Consider the following 19,777-nt stretch of genomic DNA (forward strand, 5'->3'; position numbering starts at 1 on the left):
GCCGGGGGACCCGCGGTGCCCGGGCTCCTCCTCGCCCTGCGGGGCGGCGAGCGCCGGTTCCGCCGCGGGCAAGTGCCGTATATGGCCCTTTGGAGCCGTTCGGCCTCCGGGGGAACAAGAGACACGGGGAGTGACATTTCTGGGCAGGCGATTCAGTTCCGAGTGAGCCCGTCCCACGGTGCGGGACCGGCGGAGTCCCGGCCCGGCCCCGCCGGACAGCGAGCCCTTCCCGAGCCCCTCCCGGACCCGCGCTGCGGGACGGCGGGGATCGGCGGGTATCGGCGGGGATCGGGAGGATCGGCGGGGACCGGCGGAGATCCGGGGGATCGGCGGGGATCGGGGGGACGGGCTGGGATCGGGGGACCGGCGGCCACGCCGCGCGCTCGGGCCCGGGCGGGGCGGGCGCCGCGGAAGCGGAAGCGGAAGGCGGGGTCGCCATGGCAGCGCGGAAGCGGAAGTCGCGGGCGATGGCGGCGGGCGGCGCGGCGCTGTGGCGGCGGCTCTCGGCCTGGCTGCCGCGGGGCCGCCTCGGCCTGGCCGCGCTGCTCGGCCGCCTCTCCGACCGCCTCTCCCGCGGCCGCGACCGCCGCGCCCGCAGGTAAGGACCGGCCGGGGCCCCGCCGGCTCTCCCGGGGCTGCGAGCAGCGGGAGCCCTCGGCCGCCCCCGCAGTCGGTGTCGCGTTACCGGGGCTTCCCCCGCTCGCCACTTCCCCTTTCCGGCCCGGCCCGGCCCCTTGGAAGAGCTGCGTAGGGGTGAAGGGGCGGCGCGGTACCCGCAGGCCGGGGTCGGCTCTGCTCTCGCAGACCCCTTGAGCTCGCCCCGCTGTCCCGTGGCCCTCAGGACAGCAGCCGAGCGTTATTTCCCCTCCACTTCCCGTTTCCCTGCCTCGCACTGTCACCAGCCGCTGCCGACATCTCTTTTCCCTCGGCCGCCGCAGGTGCAGCTCCGCTCGGGCCGGCTCTGGGCGTTCGGCACGGCCCAGCCGGGCCGGGTGCCCGCGGGTGCGGCTGGAGCCGGGCCAGTCCCTCTTGCCCGCGGCTCTCACTGCGCTCCTGCAGCATCGTCAGCCTGCCCCGTGCTCTTGTGCACAACAAGGAAATCCTTTCCACGCTTCTCTTTTGGTCTCAGCAGTTTTTGAGGGGCAGATAAATTAGGCTGAGCCCTGGAAGGCAGTGACTGAGTTCAGAGAGCAGCCCGTAGATCCCCCCGTGGTGGTGTGTGTGCGAGTGAAAGGACAGCACTGTGCTCGCAGTTTCACTTCACCTCTGCTGTCAAGATGAGGTTTTACAGCGAATGAGAGTTTCAGCTCCATTGTGAGTTTCTGTACCAAACCTACATTTTTAAAAATAGAGCACACCCCAAAAACTCCGTTGTTTCTATTTAGGGTCAGCTTTTTATTCAGAAAGGGTCTGAGGTGGTTCCTTTTGATTCCGTTTTCTCTTTCTGGTTAACTCAGTGATGTGGAGTACATGGAAAGGGCTCCCCCCTAGTTCATTTTCTGTTCCTCTGAAACCTGGTTTGTCATAGTGTGGAATTTTGATGATTTCTTCATAATGTTACATGGTTTCTGGTAGTTGTGTCTGCGTGGTTGCAGGGATTGGTTGTACTTGGATAATCACTGAGCTGATGTCAGTCACTGGTGGGCAGAAGCTGCTGCTCTGGGAGGCAGTGGCTGTGCCAGTGGCTCTGTGGCTGGAGCAAAATACAGGTTTATTTGATAATTCTAAAAGCCATAGGTTCTCAACACTGAATAAGCTGTAAATTTCAGTACTGGGTTGAAAGATCAAACCATGTGGACACAAGGTAAATTACTTAGGGAGTGAAAAATCTGGAGGATGCAATTAGTGGGGATAAATTGACCTATACAGAATTAATCTGAATCAAGCCAAATAGTGCTGGTGCTGCAGGTTGATGTTCCTCCAAATGTTCCAGTCAGAGCCTGGATGCTCCAAGCTCAACCTGTCACTGCCTGTGACCTTCAGAGCTGCCCTTGGAGCTGCCCTGGCTCCACCAGGCAAGTGCAGTGGGACTCACAATTCCAACAGTCCTTGCTAGAAAATGGCTTTCTGGGAATCGTGTTTCTGGAAAGTGTCTGCTTGGCTTCTGGAAGTGTAATTGGGCTGGCCAATGAGATAATGAGGATAGTATTCATCTCTGCTGATTGTTATTGTAAAATACATAAAATTTGCCACTGCTTCCTCCCTGGGAATAATTCCAGAGGATGTTGTTTGTGACCTGCAGGGCTGGGTTAGAGCCCAACTGTGCCACTGCTCTGTGGGCTGAGATTTGGTGGGTTTAAGAGCCCCGTGTTTTTGGATCCAGTGTGAATTCCTGTAGCTCTGTGTGCCATGCTCCCTTGCAGAGATGGAACAGTGGGAATCTGCTCTCTGTGTGTGGCCTGTGAGGCTTGACCTGAGCAAAGGTGTATGAAGGTTATGCTCAGGTTCTGTAGAGACTTATGAGGATGTGCCTGAAAAGTGGCATTTCTCTTGTTTCTGTTCTGCTTTAATTTTTTCTGCACCTTTTAGGGGATATTTACATTATTTTTAACAGCCCGTGCTGGTGATCTGAGCCCAGTCCACATAATCTCTTAAAACTCCCCATCCCAGGAATTCCTGCACTGACTGACTCAGATTTTGGTGTTCGTGAATAGTCAGTGACAAACTCCTGGATTTTCCAGGAAACACCACTATGGACTGGTTTCCTTGTAAGGATATTTGGAAACCTTGTGAAGATCCAGGGTTGTATCATGAACCAGATGAGTGAAATCATCTTCCTGGAATCTCTGTTCATTTGGGCTCTGGATTGTGGTAAAAGCCCGAAGTTCCTCGTAACAAATTCGGGTAAAGGTTGTGATCAAGTTTCCTCTTGGTGTGTGGTGATGGTGGAATCATCAGGATGGGCCCCAGGACAGTGGCTGCCTGGTGGTCCTCAGGGTAGGACCAGCCCCCCCGGTTCCATCCCTGGCTCCCATGAGTGGGGTTTGCAGGCTGGGACGGTTCCTGTCATGTTCAGGGATGCAGTTCAGTCCCTTGCTCGTGGATTCCTGGATCTCATGGGAGCTGCTGCTGCTAATTGTGTTGAAATGTGGTTTTGTCATGAGAACAGCCTCCTGCGGGGGTAATTCTATGACTGGATGAATTTGCATGTGTGAAACCTCTGAGAGGAGAAGTTGCTGCTTGCTTCCTGTCACCCGCTGCGTGATGCTGGCAGTAAGCTGCTTTCTTCCCAAAGTGACTTCAAAGAAATAAAATTCGTTCTGAAATTTCTTTTTGAAGAATGAGTTTCCTGACGTTTCCCTCACAGCTTTTGTGAGATTTGCTGGGGAAGTTGTGACCCTCTCTCATACTTCTGTGGAATGCCAGTGGCATTGCTGGAGAGGGATGGATCCCCATTGCGGCTCTTGGCTCATTCCTGCTGGGACATACTCGCCCCTTTTGTGGGTTATTCTTGGGGTGTGACTGCTCTGCCTTTGCTGGGCTTGCACTTGGCCACCTTGTGTGCTGTACATCTGTTTTTGGGTAAGATTGAGGGGAAGCATTTTTCTCTTTAAAGCACTGTGATCTTTAAACCTGAAACGTGAACAACTTCATCCCAGCTGAGAGCAAAGCTTGACATGAATGGAGTGTTGGCCGTGGCCAAGCTTATTTGTGTGAGATGGAGGTAATTCAGAAGTGGCTGGTTACAGGTACAGGTGGTACCATCACAACACTGCCAGACACCTGAGTGTCCACACTCTCATCTTTGGCAGCTCCCGGCCTCCTTCCCCTCCCATAGTGTCCTGATGGAAGAATTATTTCCCCTCATCTTTGTGCCAGCTCAGGGAAGGAGCTGGTGATGTTCAGATCTGTTCTCCCACATTTTGCCTGTGTTTCTCTGTTTCTACATTTGGTTTTGGTGATGCAGATCAGATTATGGAAAGGGAAAGGCACTCTTGCCATTGTGGAGGCTTTCTGGGAAGCAAAGGTTTCACTACAAAGAATTTCTCCATCTTTCTTTGCACAGATCATCATGGCTCCTTCTAGCCCCACTGCTCACCCCTCCTGTCCCAGTGATCACAACCCCACCATGTTCCCTCTGTCCAGAAGGAGCACACAGGTTCCAGTGGATCAGGAACCTGGTCCCAGAGTTTGGGATCTCCAGCTCGCACGTCAAGGTGCTTTCGTCCCCGGCGGAATTCTATGAACTCCTGAAGGTAAGGTGTGGGCTCCAAGTTGTGGGAATGGTTTTGATACAGTCCCAGTTTTGCAGCTGCTGCCTGGTAACTGCTCTCATATGGAATAGTTTAGCTGCAGGGAGTGTTCTGCAGTTTCCCAGAAAGCACTGGTTTCTTCCTTGAGTTTTAGATGCAGTGATGCTGCTGCTGTGACTCTGCAGAGCTCTGTATGTTTTGTGTAGCCACTCTCCATGTATTCCCCTTTCCTGCCCCAAGGCAGGGAGCCAGTGCAGAGCTGTGGCTGAAGGCATCCTCCCAAGGGAAGGGGGCTGATGGCTCCTCAGGACTGGACACCCTTGTGAAACTGAACTTGTGTTTTGTGCTCCCAGGTGCAGATAAGAGCAGCCAAGCAGCGGGTGGTGATGGCCTCACTGTACCTGGGAACAGGACTCCTTGAGCAGGAGCTGGTGAGTGTGGAAGGGTTTGGAAAGGTCAGGAAGGGAAGGCAGGGGAGGGGTGTGAAGGGAGGCACGTGGCACTTCTGGTTTAGGTCTGGTACAGAGCCAGGGAACTGCTGCACTTCTTCAGGGATTGTTAGCCTGGGCTTGTCAGAAGGGACTGGCCTGCTGTTCAGAGTGCTCAGGGGGCTTTGCAAAACTCATTTAGTGGGAATCTATTTTTCCTTGGCATTTTTCTTGAATGGGATTCGAGCTGTAGGTGTGTAGTGCTGTGTTTGTGTCCAGGTGCAGGACACAGACGAAGGGTTGGTTTTCTGCATTTGAGACTGAAGTCACCTTTGCTTCATGGTATTTGCCTTTTTTTTGTTCTTTCCTCTGGAAACAAAAGCATTTCTTCCCCAAGGGCTTTAGGAAGAAGCCTGGCCTTTGCCAGGTTCTGATGTTAGGAAGCAAATGCCCTGGCAGGGTAGAGGTGGATGGAGCCTGCATAGGATTTGTGCCCAGCTTTGTCTGGGCTTGCACATAGGATTTGAATTTACATGGGACAAACACTTTGTTGCTAAAGAATAGAACTGCAGTGAATTCCTACCAACATTTGTCTTTGGCAATGCAAGTTTGCGATTTGGGAATGATATTTTTCTGCTAATGTTAGTTGCTCTTGTGAGACCTGAAGAATGTGGACATGTAAAACTGAGGCTCTTTGATCTGTGGCTTTAGGCTGGTGGAGGCTGCCAGGGTGGCAGTGCAAAGGCTGAGCTGGCTGTGCTTGGCACAAGGAGCAAGGACTCACACCAGGGTGTGGGAGCTGTCTTGGCCACAGTCTCCTGCTGCTGAGCACTTCCCTTGGAAAGTGTATTTGCTTTTGTAATGAGGAGAGAACTCTCTCTGCAGGTGTATTGCTTAGAAGAAACACTGGAGAAATCACTGCAAGCAAAAGACTCACCCAACCTCAGAGTTTCCATTCTGCTCGACTACACCAGGGGCTCCCGGGGTAGGAATTGCTTCATTGCTTTTGTCAGAGCCTGATTTTACTGTTAGGCTGGAGGGACAGTTCTTTTCAGGGTGGGTATCTTGGCCAACTGGACCTACTCGCTTAAAGCATGCACCTTACAGGACTGGCCTTTTGTATTCCAGAACTGCATGTTCCCAGAAAATCTTGAAGCTGAGCAGCTTTTCTTCCAAAAATAGGTGGTAGGAGCAAGAAGGGCCAAACTACCCTGTGCAACTTGTGAAGTCTTGCATGGTTCATTTTTGCCCTTAACCATCATGCTCACATTTTCATTTTGAAAGGAGAATGGGAATTGTTGGAAGCAGCAGCACACTGAATCAAGAACCTGTGGTCATCTGCAGTGACTCCTGTAGATATGTTTTCAGTGCTGATGAGGCATAAGAAACTTTAAAAGTGTCAGACTTGCCCTGTGACTGATTCTGGACGTCAGTTTCAATATTGACATAGTGCAAATGAAAATGTTTAAAAAAAAAACAAAGAAAAAAGAAAAACCTGTGAAGTGCCAGTGGATGGGAGGGGTGCTGACCCTGTGACCAGCTGAAGAGCTGTGTCATGGTGTGTCCTGTCTGCCTGATGTCTGTGTGAAGCTCCCTTTCTCTCCCAGGCAGGAAGAACTCTCGAACAATGCTGATCCCGTTGCTGCAGCGATTTCCTGGGCAAGTCCGCGTGTCCCTGTTCCACACCCCGAACCTGCGGGGGCTGCTCCGGCTGCTGATCCCTGAGCGCTTCAACGAGACCATTGGGCTGCAGCACATCAAGGTCTATCTCTTTGATGACAATGTGATCCTGAGCGGGTGAGTCTGCTGTGCCTGCCCTTGCTGTGCATCGTTTCACTGGGCTCTGGGCGGGCTGGCTGTGCTGCCAGAGTTGTCTGAACATCTGGACTCCATCCTGATCCTATCAATGCTCTTCTGAGGTGGGAGAGCAACCACAGCTCCTGCACATGAGATTCTCAGATGAAAATGAATCTTTCTTAAAGGGAAAAATATTTTGAGATTCTGAATGAAATGTCCTATTTGTGCTTTAGTGCAGCTATCCCAGAGTGAGGCCTGCACCCTGGGTTGGGAGGTTGAGAATCTTGTGCCCACGCTCTGAACCCATCTCTTCCCTTTCCCTTCAGTGCAAACCTGAGTGATCTGTACTTCACCAATCGTCAGGACCGCTACGTCCTGCTGCAGGACTCTCCCGAGATTGCAGACTTCTTCACAGAGCTCGTGGATGCCATTGGAGACGTGTCCCTGCAGCTGCAGCAGGATGACACAGTCCAGATGATGGAGGGAATGGTACACCCATACCAGGGTAGGAGGGAGCTGTCTCACCTGGCTGGGTGATGGGATGCAGAGGAGAAGACTGACAGCCAGGGTTTAAGGATGACTTAGGCTCCATCCATGTGGGAGTTGCTGGGTGTCTGACCATTGTTCAGACTGTGGGGTCTCCTGTTTTGTGCCATCCAGTATTAAAATCAAGATTGCTTGAGTTTCAGGACTGGGTCTGTTGGAGTTTTCCCAGCACAGTGGCTATCACAGGCTAATTTGGCAGGGCATGCAGAGGCTGGAAGTAAGTCTGCAACCGTCTCAGTGCTGCCTCATAAATGTGCTGCTTTTGACTTTGAGCAAAAACTTCAATACTTTGAGAAGTTTTTTCTGATATTAGCAGCTGCAATTCCAGGTGCTCTTGGTGTGCATGTTCTAAGGGTTTATGAATGTGCTGCTGTTATTGATAATTAATCTCTTGTAGTAGAGTTTGTTCTGGGAATCAAATGGGAATCAGTTCAGGAAGATTGGGAACAAGCGTAAAATTGGGCAGCGATGTGCCAGGCTAATTGCGTCATCAGTTTTTGTCCTGGCCTTGCACTCCTGGGTGATGTAAGTTCAGGCTGGGGGTGGGAGTTTATTTGTGTGTTCCAGCTCATTCTCGGTTGTCAGTGTAGCCTTGTCATCGTCCTTTCCTTTCTCAGAGGATTTTTCAGGCTGCTGCCAGTTGCTGAGCATTGCTCTTCTGTAACATAGATCTGCTGACCTTGAAACAGCTGGTTAGGGGCTTGGGACAGAGAGTCATGTGCACTCTGTGTCGGCCCCTATTTGTTCCTGTGTCCATGTCCTGTCAGTAGCTTTTCCTGGAGTGTGATAGATGACATGTAGCTGTGTGCCTGTACACCTCAGACACCACCTCTCTGACTTTTCCTGCAGGAGACAAAGTGGCTTACTGTGAGATTGCCAACCGGAGGGTCATGGAGGTCATCAACTCTGCCCGCACACGGCAAGAGCTCCTTCATGCAAAGACTTTCCACAGCAGCCAGCCAGGCAGCTCCCTCTTATCCCAGCAGGGCTCTCCAGCACCTGAGAGTCTGAAACCAGAGCCTGACACCTGGATCTACCCCTTAATCCAAATGAAGCCGTTTGGGATTCAGATAGACGAGATGGTCACAGAGACACTGCTGACAGAGGCTGAGCGGGATGCCAGGATTTACCTCACCACTGGCTACTTCAACTTGACTCAGGCCTACATGGACCTCATCCTGGGCACGAGGGCTGAGTACCGCATCCTCCTGGCCTCGCCAGAGGTCAATGGCTTTTTTGGTGCCAAAGGGGTGGCAGGTGCCATCCCTGCTGCCTATGTTTACATTGAACAGCAGTTTTACAGTGAGGTCTGCGACCTGCAGCAGCAGCAGAGGGTGCAGCTACAGGAGTACTCCCGTGCTGGGTGGACCTTCCATGCCAAAGGTAAGATGCCCTTATGCCAAGGGTTCTCTTTCAGGGGTGTGTGGAGCCGTGCATTTGGAATGCGAAAGGAGCAAGAGGCTGGCTGGGTGCCAGGCTGGGCTTAACCTTCAAAACACTCCTCCAAGGTTCAAACAGGCTTGTAAACCTGGAGGGTTTGGATCACTTGGGGGACGCCTTGCCTTTGGGTTTCTGCTTCAATACAGTCACAGGGGTAATGTAAGAGCTGTCCCTGCAGTGGCACTGAAGCACTGCCTGCATGAGAAACGTGATGTGAAGGACAGGAAGCATCTGGATGCATTTATGGTGCAGTTTCTTGTATCCCTTGGGCTGGTTTCAGCAGGCAGGAGTGCAGGTTTAGTGGGCAGTTGAAAGAGGGGAGCTGCTCCCAGGGCCTTCCCAGCAGCAGGCCTGTGTGAGGACAGTGTGAGTGTTGGGGGATTTGCATCAGCTCCTGTTCACAGCTCCCAGGGGATGCAGGGATGTGTGGGGAGTGCAGCCTGTGCTTGTGGGAGTCAGGGCAGCCAGTGGGCAGGGGACTGGGGAAGGAATATGGACTAATATGAGTTAATGGATGCTGCCCTCGAGGTCTTCTCTGGGAGAGCCTGGATTCCTGCTGGATGCACTGCCCAGCTGCCACAGGCTCAGCAGGGTGCTCCAGCTGGAGTGTTTGGGAGTGACTGGAACACTGGGCTCCGGTCATTCCTGTTTTGAAGAGAGCTGTTAGTGGGAATGGCTCATTATCCTTGCTTCTCTCAGGGCTGCTCAGAGTGGGGCTCAGAGCTGCTGGGCAGGGAAGCTGCTGAGTTAACCTTCTCTCGACTGTCAAAAATCCTGGGTGCTGCTGTCTGCCTCTGTGTTGAAATGACAAGCAGATCTCAGGGTGCCCCTCCCCAGGCAGTTGCAGTACAGGGAGCTTCCTTCTCCCAGGGAGGTCCCTGCCTGCCTGCCTGGGCTGTCCTGTGGCTTCCAGGATGCTCGTGCTTGGGTGATCTGTGGTTCCCAGGTTCTGCCTTTGCTGAGCACTGCTGGCTCCAGTGGGATGTGGTTTGGCATAAACTGAGCTCAGAAACAAGGGCTGCTTTTCCCAGCTAGCCAAGTGCAGATGGCCATGGGTCCTGTTTGGTCCAGCTGGGCCTTTGGGACAGTGCTTTGGGCTCTGTGCTGTGTGCTGTTTGCTTGGAGAGGGATGCAGGGCTCAGCAGCTCCTGTGCCTAGCAGGAGGGACAGCTGGAGACATTTGCTGCCTTGTTGCCATTCCCCTTCAGAGTGCTGGGAGGATCAGCACGCAGCTCCTCCTCTGGCTGCTCTGCCCTTGGCACAGGTTGGATTCACCTCGCTTCCTTCTGCAGGAGTCACATGGTGTGGCTGGGAGGACAAGGACAGAGGAGGGAAGGCAGGAAGCCTTGGGGATGTGAAGGGCATGTGCACAAAGGAGCACATGGAGCCTAGCTCCTGCCTGAGAACATGAGATTGCCAGCAGCAAACAGTGCCTGTTGGTGCTTCCTGTCTGGCTGAGACATGGGACACCCTTTAGTCCCCCATGGGAGCTCGCTGGCATACCCCAAACTCTGGGGCTGTACTGTGTGCCCCTCCTGCTCCCCTTGAAATGTTTGTGTCTGCATGCACAGCCTCAGTGGTGTTCCCAGGGGTGTCCCTCCTGCATTCAGCACATGCAGGTGTGGCAGAGAGCTGCACAGGTGGGCTGCACAGCAGCTGTCCTGGTGAACATCCCAAAGCCTACCTGCCACCTTCCTGGCTGTGGTGTTGGGGGTAACACGGGCACATCCCTGGGTTGGGGTCCCTTCCAGGGACGTTGTGATGGCAGCATGCTGGGCAGGGGGCTGTGTGCTGAGAGATAAACCCTGTCATTGCCATTGCCTGGCACTGGGAAGCTGCACTTCCCCTTGCTGGAAGGTGAGTCACTGTTTGAGCAGATCCTGCCAGATGGCCGTGAAACCAGAGACCTGTAAAGGCTGTGGGACTGCCACAGGACACTTGGGAAGGCAAGGAATCTCTTCTTTATGGCTGCTGCTTGGGCAGAAGTCCAGACCAGTCCTTTGGCTGGTCAGGCAGCAGACAGCCCCTGGCAGGGTGTTTGGTGGCAGAAGGTGACAGAGCTCTGTGCTGTGGATGCTTTGCTGTGGCTCCCAGAGCCCGTGGGCACTGGCCAGCCCCGCTGTGGTGGGGGGAGCCCGCAGGGGCTGGAGGTGCCACGGCAGTAGGGCAGTGCCAGCTCTGAGCTCTGTGCTGTGGGGGCGGGGAGGAGCTTACAGGAACTGGCAGTGAATCGGCAGCATCTTACTCAAGGCATTCTTGGAACTGCTCTGGGGCTCAGTTGGGAAACCTGCTGCTATTTTAAGGCCGAGGTGGTTTTTATGCTACGGGTTCTTTGTTGCAGTCTGTGTATGACCAGCCATGGGGATAAGCCTCTACCAGAGACTCACCCAGGGCTCTGCTGAAGAGAGCAAAGGCTTTCTGACTCCATTTGTGCACAGCCTCTCCTTGGCAGCAGTCCTGACTCTTCTGTGGCTGTTCCTTCTTGCCCTGCTGCAGTGGTGTGCTCGAGAATAATGTGATGCTTCCCTCTTTCCCTTGAAAACCTGTCCTGGGCTCTGTCCTGCCTGCTGTCTGTGCTGGTGGGTGGCAGTGGGGGCCAGGTGCCCTAGCAAGAGTGATCTCATGCCTGGAAGTGAGGGAGCAAAATAAATTGCACTTCTCTTCTGTATCTCTTCACAGTGGCATGTGAATTTACCTGCCAGAGCTGGGAGATGCCTCTTCATGTCATGGTCCCGGGATGGGGGTTGGTCCCTGGCTCTGGGGCGAGCTGGACAGACCTAGCCTGTCTGTCTGTGGCTTTGGGGCTGGTTCCTTAACTAAAAACCTGTTTGTCTTCTCTCAGCATTTCTGAATTCAGTGTGGTGCAAAAGTAATGCAGTGACAGGAGTTGCCGTAGGGTTGTTTTGGGGCAGTGTGTTCCTGGGGGGCTGCACTCCCAGTCAGAGCACTCAGATCTGGGCTGTGCTGGGCACTCCCCAGTCACACACAGCCCTGCAGGCCCTGCTGGGCTGCTCTCTGCTGCCCAGGTCCTGCACAGAATCTGTGATCCACGTTTAAAGTATTGCACTCCGAGGGAAGGCACCATGTGAGCCCACCCTGGCTGTTCCCCTGGCTGTCACTGCCTCTCTTCCTCATTTTTCCTGCAGGCCTCTGGCTGTACCTGGCAGGGAGCAACCTGCCCTGCCTGACCTTGATTGGCTCTCCAAATTTCGGCTATCGGTCCGTGCATCGCGACTTGGAAGCTCAGGTTGCCATAGTGACAGAGAGCAGAGCCTTGCAGCAGCAGCTGCACCAGGTAAGAGCAGGTCCTGGGGATGTTGTCCTGCTGGGTCACACAGGAGCAACGGTGACGCAGTGGCCATAAAAACCTCCACTGCACTAACTCCAGAGCTGCTGCAGCATGGGGAGTCCTGAGGAGCTGCCAGTGAAGGGACTATTGATGAGCTGCCTGCTGCAAGTGCCCAGTGCTGGGAAATGAGGCCGTGACGGGAAGGAATGTGTGTCCCCTGTGACCTCGGAGTGCTCAGGGCTGGATGTGCACAGAGCCTGCCTTGGAGGCCCTGCTGGCTGCACCTCTGAGCCTTAACCCCAGCATTCAGGCACTGCCCAGGGCGTGATGGCTTCTGGGGTAATGAGGCCAGGCCCTTGGAATGTTTCAGCTTGGACTGGAAGAGGGTTTCTGGACTGGCTGGGATAACCATGAACTTCTATGACAAAATCCTTATCTTGAATAATTATATGACAGATACATGAATAATTTTGACACAAACATCTGTAAGTAGTTTGATATTCAATGTCCCAGGTTTTTTCTATGCTGTTTTTGTTTTAATTAGGCAGCTTGGAATGCTCAGCAGTTCTGCTGCTGCTCCAATTCCTGGCTGGTTCTCCAGCTGTCTTTACTGAATCTTCTGCTGGAACTGACTGTCCCAAGTCATTTCTCCTGCAGTGTTCTGTTTCAAAGCAGATCAGTTTGGTGCCTCTGTGTTACTTGGGGACCTCAGAAATGCACTGTGTGAGGCAGGTCCTGGCAGAGTTGTCTGCAAGATCAATGGGAATTGCCCTCTTGCATCAGGGCTCTTCCCTGGGATGAGTCAGAGTGTATCTAATCAAAAACAATTCTATTACTGGAAGAGTTGCTTGAGTATTTCAATTCATATCTTGCCTCTGCTTGTTTCTAATGGAAGGGGAAAATCAATGGAAATGTGACACAAAGGAATTTTCTCACACAGGACTGCAGTGATCTCATTCAGAGGGCTTTAAACCATTCCCGATTGCTGGAAGCTGATTCTGAAATGGGCTGGGTGTTTACTTTCTGTGGTCTTTTTTAGAAGACTTAATCCATTCCTGGGATGCTGCCATGAAATCACTTTGCCTATGTAATGTTCAGTTCCATTTAAAAATGCGTGCTGAGATTTGGGAAGAAATGTGAGTGGTCTGGGTGTCTTTGGGTGCTTCTGTGAATGAACTGAGATTGATTCAGGGAACTGGCCTTGCCTTCAGTGCTCAGATCTCACCATACCAGAGCAGAATCCTCACAGCAGGGCTGACTATAGCTCTTGGAGCATTTGAGGCTCTCAAATTAGACTGAATTGGCGGATTAATATCTTGGTTCATCTTTTTTGTGTTACTTTCCAGTACTTGGTTCCTGCTTCCCTGTTCCACCCTGAATTTAAATAGTGCCAAGTATTTTCTGCTGTTCAATTCAGCTGTTTCACAGCTTCAATTACAAAAAAAAGATGATGAACAAACTTCTAGGAGCTGTTCTGCTCCTTGCTTGCCTGCAGATCCTGCCATCCCACTGTTTGTGCTGAAGCCCTGCTTACCTGTGAGCAAAGTGCTGCTCTCACGTGCAGCGAGCGTGTTACCAGCAGGGCGGTTCATTTCCTGCCTCAGCACCCGCTGCACGCTGGGCCCGAGTGTTTCTGGTAATTCAGTGAGATCACGGCTGCACATTCATCTGCAAACGCGGCGCCTGGGCTGGAGAGAGCCAGTCCCAGGAGCTTTGGGTGAGGTTTCCTTTTCTGGCAATTACAGCCTGGCCTTGAGGAGTTTTCTGAAACTGAAGCTCTGCTCATCCAACTGTGGGGCACAAAAAGGCAAAACCCTCTACCCTTGTTCTCTGCAGAGTTTAAATTGCAAATTCTTGAGGAGAAGTGGTGCATACTTGTGGCAAAGCTCCCTGGTCAGCTTTATCTGAGAATTTGCTTCTCTGAAAGACCATGATATAATTTAACACTTGGGATTTACTGAGATGATGTTTCTTTCCCTGTTCAGGAGCAAGAGCAGCTTTACCTCTGCTCAGGTGTGGTCTCAACATCAACATTTGAGCAGCCAAATCGTTATGTGAAACTGTGGGTGAAGCTGGTGACACCTCTGATCAAGAATTTCTTTTGAAAGAACAAAAATTGCTGTTTTAGGTGAGTTTGCTGCCTTTATGGGGAATTATATTGCACTGACTGTAGAGAATAGCTGCAGTGCTCTGTCATGAAAGAAAGATGATGAACATGCAGATGATGTGGGGAAAACCAGGCAGCTCTCAATTCCTCTGGGGTGCTGGCTGCCACAGACTGGGATCAGTGCTCAGGTCCTGACTGGCTTTTGTCTACTAGAATTTCTGGAAGGGCCATTGACAGAGAACCCATACAGTGGTATTCTCCATGCATGGAAATAAAACTCCCATTTCTGAAATGCTCCTTTCCAAGTTTCGCAGAGAGAGATTGTGTTTGTGTTATCTTGATCAGCCAAAAGGAAGCACTGTGGAATATTTAAAATGTTTTGTCTTTGTATCCAGTCAGGGCTTTGTTTTGCCCCTGTAGTGTTGGTTAACAGGGGCAGTTGGTGTTGCTCTTCTGTTCTGTGGTGTCCTGGGGTTCCTGGTGGTTCTCTGGCCCATGACTCGAGCCCTTGTGAGCTCAGGACATGACTCTTGCCTGTTGCTGGGCCATGCAGAGTCCGTGCAGTTGGCACTGCTGCACGTGTGCCCAGGGTGCTGCTTGTTCCCATATCCCTTGTACTTACCTGTGGCCTCCCCCTCAGCAGGGTTTGCCTGGCTCCTTCACATTCACATATGTTACACATGTCTTTCATGAGTTCTGCAAGGGCAGGAGAAGACTTTTGGTGCTGGTACGGGTTTGGGATGGCACTTGCTGCAAGTAGGCAGCTTGAACCATAACATCCTGCAAAGGTGTTTTTTTCTTCTCCTGTTTGCTCCAGCCAGACACATGCAGGAGCGTGAGGAGTTTCTGCTCAGTTCACACTGAGCCGTCACACAGAGCTGTGGGAAGATGGAGAGCCAGAAGAGGGAAAGGACTCAGGCCCTTGTGTGCAGTTGTTCTGTCTGGCTTCCCACGGTGGTCTGGCTCCCCACCAGCTCCACGTCAGAAACCACCAGTGGAAAACCAGTATCCACCCTGAGAACCCCGTGTGCTGTGAGAGCAGGCTCCACACAGCAGCTTCCAGCTCTGGTTTTATTGATACTTTGCTAAAATGGTTCTGGTACAATCAAACATAGACTGAGTTACACAACTTGGAGGTTTTTACAAGTAAAAATATTGCTGTTTTTCATTGCCATTAAAAAGTCTAGGCCTCTAGGAGCAGAGCCACACCAGCCAGGACCCACTTGGCAGCTTTTTCCTTCGTCTTCAGGTTGAAGGTCCAGACGTAGGTGGGCCCTCGCGACCGTGTCTTGTAGACAGGACACTCGTAGACGTTGGTGGTGTCCATGCGGTCCACGGGGATGGCTCTGAGCAGGATCACGGGCACCTCGGGGGTCAGCTCCTTCATGCGTGCGTCCGCGATGGAGCCGGCCGCCACGTCCCAGCGCGCGCCTGCCGTGCACACGGGCACTGCTAGCACTGACTGCTCCCTGCACGAGCACTGACTGCTCCCTGCCTGGGCACTGACTGCTCCCAGGGCACTGACACCTCCCCAGGGCACTGCCAGCTCCATCCCTGGGGCACTGCCAGCTCCTTCATGCGCGCGTCCGCGATGGAGCCGGCCGCCACGTCCCAGCGCGCGCCTGCCGTGCACACGGGCACTGCTAGCACTGACTGCTCCCTGCATGAGCACTGACTGCTCCCTGCCTGGGCACTGACTGCTCCCTGCACGAGCACTGACTGCTCCCCAGGGCATTGACACCTCCCCAGGACACTGACTGCTCCCTGCCTGGGCACTGACTGCTCCCCAGGGCACTGACACGTCCCCAGGACACTGACAGCTCCCTCCCTGAGCACTGACACCTCCCCAGGGCACTGACAGCTCCCTGGGGCACTGCTGACACTGACTGCTCCCTCCCCAGGGCAGTGACTGCTTCTTGGGCACTGACAGCTCCCTGGGATGTCAGAGCTGCTGATGTGGGGAGCTCAAAGGTTAGGGTTGGGTAGAGTGGCTCCATGGTTAGGTCTGACATGTTCTCATCTCACTGTGACCCAAGACTGCATTTGCCTTACTGTGTGTGGGATGTCTGAATAAATTCTGTCCCCACCCCTCCTTTCAGCATGGCTTTATGTGGGAATTGCAGAGTTTAAGGTGGATTGGCCATGGTGGGATCTATCACGTGCTGTCCCATGTGCTCTCAGCTTTTGTCCAAGTGGACCCCTCAGCTGCTCTGCTGAACTGCCTCCTTCCCTCTCATTAGCAGTAATTATCATGGATTTAATTTTCTCAATTTGTCTTACTCAAGCATCACCTAAGAATGTGACATATTCACTAGAGCCCTGTAGCCCCAGGATCCCTGGGGTTCATGAGCTGGAGCCTGAATTGCTAAAACACACATTTGTGGTTTGGAAAAGCTCTGTGATCCGGGCAGTGCTGCCCTCAGCTGGCAGCTGAGCCTGGACCCAGATGGACCCAGGTGTGCCCAGGGCTCCCTGCTCTGAGCTCCCACCAGCACAGGGCATAGCAGACCAGCCAGCAAGTGCTGACACTGCTCAGCTGCACGAGGGAGAAGGGCTGAGCTGGGCCTCCTCCATGTCTGAAACATCTCAGAGATGCAGTTTTTACCTTCCATGAACAGCCCGTGCACGTAGGAGCCTTCTCTAGGGGGAAATGTTATCTCCTCACGGGTTTTCTTTGTCACCTCTGCTGCCAGACACATCTTATCCAGGGGCCACTGCTTTTTCCTGGCTGTGGACTGCATGATGGCTGTCAGGAAGGATTGGGGGTTGAAGAATCCTGCCAGCCACACTGTTGCAGGCAGCACAAAATCTGTTGACCAGACTTCCAGTTCCTGAAAAATAAACCAGCAGAGTCCTTGAGGGTGGAGGATGTGCTGTGAGCTGCAGGACACTGTGACAGAGCTGATGCTTTGCTGTGTAACTCAAGTTTCAGCCTGGGAACTGGCTGGAGGTAATGTGGGAGGAATAAGCAGCAGATTCCCCTGCAGCAATGAAGCTGAAACCCTGAATTCATAGTGCAGAAAATGCTGCTGTTATTTTTTAACAAAGCCAGTTTTATTATTTTTTTTTAATGGGACACCCAGAGTTGTAATGAGGTGGGGAGCTGACCTACAGTGAGGTACTGTAATGGGAACCTGGTCAGATTTGTGCTCCCATTCCTGCAGTAACAGCCCTTTTCAGGTACTTCAGGCTGGTTAAATTAGAAATAAACCCATGCACTGGTGGGGAGAGTCCTGGGGCCCCCCAAGCTCTGTCTGCCACACACACTCTGCTCACCCTGATCCTCTGCAGCAGGTCTGCATACCAGGTTGCCAGGCTGAGCAGGGAGGGGTAGGCATAGCGTGTCCAGGATTCTGGAACGCTGTCATAGAAGAGAGCGTTGGCCAGCTCTTCCATCTCGGATGTAATGGTCAGCTCTCCCTTGGAGAAAGAGAAAAGCCCAGGCAGTGTCACTGTGGTGGGGCAGCCCAGGGCTGTGCGTGGGCTCAGGCTGGGGCTGCCCAGCTGCACCTGGCCCAGCTCGATGGGCAGGAGCTGCAGCAAGGACAGAGAGCTCTGGAAATGCTGGGAGATGGTCCAGGCTGCTGCCTGCTCTTACCTGCAGCCCCAGGTCCAGCTCCTTCAGCGAGCGCCTGATCTCGTTGGTCAGGATGTTCATCCTTTCACATTCCTGGAGGGCTACAACCGTGTATGGGGTCTTTTCCTTTGCCTTTGCCATCATCTCCTCCATGTTGAATGGCTCTGGCAGCTGCCCAAGGATTTCATCCAGGACTGCCTTCACCTGAAATGGGAATGCCATAAACTGCTCTTGCCCAGAGAAAAACGCTTCAGGTTCCATTCAATTAAGTTGGTAAGATTTTTTCTTTTTCTGCCCTGGTGTTTCTTTGTACCTCCTCCTCTGTTACTAATGCTCCATTGTGTTACTAACTGCTCTTGAGCCTTAAAAAGCTGTAGTTCTTTTTTGATAGCCAAAGTAAGGGACCTGAAGCCATGGAGGCTGTGAAATTCAATTGTAAAATCCAGGCAGTCAAGAAGACGACTTTTACAAAAAAACTATTTTAAATCTTTGTTTTTAGTAGTTGCTCATGAATGGAAAGAGCAGCCAGCTCCACCTGCTGAGGAGCCCCATGTAAGCCACAGGTCGCCAGTGGTGGGTGTATCTTGGCTCCTGACCATGCTGCTGGCTGCCTCTGTGCCATGTGTGCCACCATCCCCCGGCCGATGACCACACGTGGCTGGGCTGGAACCACCTCCCTCGGCCACCCCCTCCCTACTGCCGTGGGGCTGCTCTCTCTGTTTCCAGGACTGTACCTGTCTCCCCTCCCTAGCCTCTCAGTTGTCACCCTTAAGAGAGTTTTTTTCCCCCCCACCTTAAAGAAAATCAATTAATTTCTACCGTAAAGAGGCAGGACTTGACTTGCCTGTTCCTCTCGGGAGGCCCCTGTGCCCCCGGCAGCCTCGGATTCCTTGGGCTGCAGCTCCAGCACCGTGCGGAAGAGCCTGTCCGAGGTGACGGTCAGGAAACCCATCTCTGCATTGGGGTGCAGGCCATACAGGTGGGGGCTCTCTCCTGGCAGGTTGTCATCGATGTACTGGTGGTAGTCCTGGGCACAGGGTCAGGGCCAGCGTTAGCTTGAAGTGCAGGCAAAGGAGCCCAAAGTTCCCTGCAGCCCTACAAACCTGTCACCACTCTCAGGGCCCTTTGCAGCACCTGCCTGTGCACACCAAGGCTCTTTTTTAATTTGTGTCTCAGCCAAGCTTCCCCCTTTCCATCTCAACCACAGCAATTACTTTTGCAGCAGTTCTGTGCATTCCCAGGGCACTGACACTCTCCCTACATTCCCCTTGGTGGGCGAGAGGGAACGTGAGCTCACACACATTTACCAGGGGTCAAAGCAGGGTTTCCACAGCAAATGGCAAATGTTTGGTACCTCGTAATCCAAGCGGGGAGGGATCATGAAGCCTGGAGCCAAGGCCACCTCCCCGTCCAGCATCTCGGGCTGCACGTACTCGCTCAGGTAGGTGCGGCACAGCCGGCGGTCCCAGTCGTCGGTGATGTGCCCCCCGTACATGATCTCACCAAACAGGTACCGGAGGTCATCCCACGGCACCTGCAGCAGAGGCTCAGGCTGGGACTGAGCAGCTCCCAGGAGCTCCCCATGCAGCCACAGAGTGATGGGGATTGCTCTCTGCTGGGAGGTGACAGTCCCTGCACCCACAGAGGCTTGGGAAGAGGAGTGGCTCTTGATGACCCACAGATTTCTCCTTGTCCCAGTATGAACACAGCCATCTGTGGTTTGAATCCCACCTTTTTTCCAGCCAGCACTGATCACATCAGGGCAGGTCTAAAGGTGAGACTTCAGCCCTGCTCACTGCACCTGCATTCTTGGGCTGGGCTTTGCTTTTCAGGTGGAACCACCAAGGCATGGCTTAGGGCAGGCACATAGGCCAGGGCAGGCACTTCCCTGCCTCTTCCATTCAGCTCAGTCAGGCCGAGAACTCATCCCCTTGCCATGCCTGAGTGTGCAGGGAGCAGGGGAGGAACTGCTCCTGGCCCTGGGCTTCATGAGACAGAGCTTGTGCTGCAAACTGGTGAATGTTCTAAGGAAGGCCAGTTGTTGCAGTGTGTGCTGTGCTGAGGAGCAGTCACCCTGCTGTGCTCACCTTGGGGTTGGCCTCCAGGTAGTTTTGCAGGACATTCACAGAGACAGTCAGGTCGCCGTTGTTGAAGGGGTAGGACCTGTTCCAGCCCTGGGTCCCAAACCTGCGCCGCTCAGCCACCGCTGCATGGAAGTAGCAAAGTGCAAACAGGATGCACCTGAACTCCGTTTCTTTGCTGCACTGCTCCAGTGTTTCCTGCAGAGGAACAGTGAGGCTGGGCTGCAGCTGAGTACTGCCATCAGATGCTCCTCTACTGAAGAACATTTGTAGGCAAAAGAGAACTGAAAGTGTTAATTAGAAAAAAAACAAAAGGCAT

The 19,777-nt window shown here is 53.2% G+C and overlaps 2 protein-coding genes across 3 annotated transcripts in view; one reads left to right on the top strand and one right to left on the bottom strand.

The window, feature by feature from the left end:
* The first annotated feature begins 418 nt into the window (after nucleotides 1-418).
* Nucleotides 419-15,898, top strand: PGS1 (phosphatidylglycerophosphate synthase 1). 2 transcript variants are annotated; one of them, XM_056505704.1, is made up of 10 exons: nucleotides 419-598; nucleotides 4,007-4,196; nucleotides 4,547-4,624; nucleotides 5,507-5,606; nucleotides 6,229-6,418; nucleotides 6,745-6,923; nucleotides 7,814-8,347; nucleotides 11,551-11,699; nucleotides 13,679-13,821; nucleotides 14,618-15,898. In XM_056505704.1, the coding sequence occupies exons 1-9, from the start codon at nucleotides 438-440 to the stop codon at nucleotides 13,796-13,798; spliced, it is 1,701 nt and encodes a 566-aa protein (XP_056361679.1). In that variant the 5' UTR covers nucleotides 419-437; the 3' UTR covers nucleotides 13,799-13,821; nucleotides 14,618-15,898. The 2 variants fall into 2 exon arrangements, with proteins under 2 accessions (XP_056361679.1, XP_056361680.1); XM_056505705.1 differs by having other exon boundaries at nucleotides 421-598; nucleotides 14,622-15,898.
* The window catches only part of DNAH17 (dynein axonemal heavy chain 17), a 35,820-nt gene continuing 30,895 nt past the window's right edge, over nucleotides 14,853-19,777 (bottom strand). Inside the window, exons 74-80 of the mRNA XM_056505703.1 lie at nucleotides 19,465-19,656; nucleotides 18,732-18,911; nucleotides 18,222-18,404; nucleotides 17,399-17,581; nucleotides 17,077-17,220; nucleotides 16,406-16,631; nucleotides 14,853-15,231 (exon numbers count right to left, since the gene is read on the bottom strand). Coding sequence (XP_056361678.1) covers nucleotides 14,984-15,231; nucleotides 16,406-16,631; nucleotides 17,077-17,220; nucleotides 17,399-17,581; nucleotides 18,222-18,404; nucleotides 18,732-18,911; nucleotides 19,465-19,656 — 1,356 coding nt within the window. The 3' untranslated portion in view covers nucleotides 14,853-14,983. The remainder of the gene's footprint in view (nucleotides 15,232-16,405; nucleotides 16,632-17,076; nucleotides 17,221-17,398; nucleotides 17,582-18,221; nucleotides 18,405-18,731; nucleotides 18,912-19,464; nucleotides 19,657-19,777) is intronic.

Source organism: Oenanthe melanoleuca, chromosome 18 (assembly GCF_029582105.1).
Source record: "Oenanthe melanoleuca isolate GR-GAL-2019-014 chromosome 18, OMel1.0, whole genome shotgun sequence".
NCBI lineage: Eukaryota > Metazoa > Chordata > Aves > Passeriformes > Muscicapidae > Oenanthe > Oenanthe melanoleuca.

What these genes read in the sequence shown, in the direction of transcription:
- PGS1 (XM_056505704.1), top strand. Translation starts at nt 438, where the DNA reads ATGGCAGCGCGGAAGCGGAAGTCGCGGGCGATGGCGGCGGGCGGCGCG. An exon ending in GACTCCTTGAGCAGGAGCTG is followed by an intron (nt 4,625 to 5,506) that starts GTGAGTGTGGAA and finishes CTCTCTCTGCAG; the next exon opens with GTGTATTGCTTAGAAGAAAC. An exon ending in AATGGTACACCCATACCAGG is followed by an intron (nt 6,924 to 7,813) that starts GTAGGAGGGAGC and finishes CTTTTCCTGCAG; the next exon opens with GAGACAAAGTGGCTTACTGT.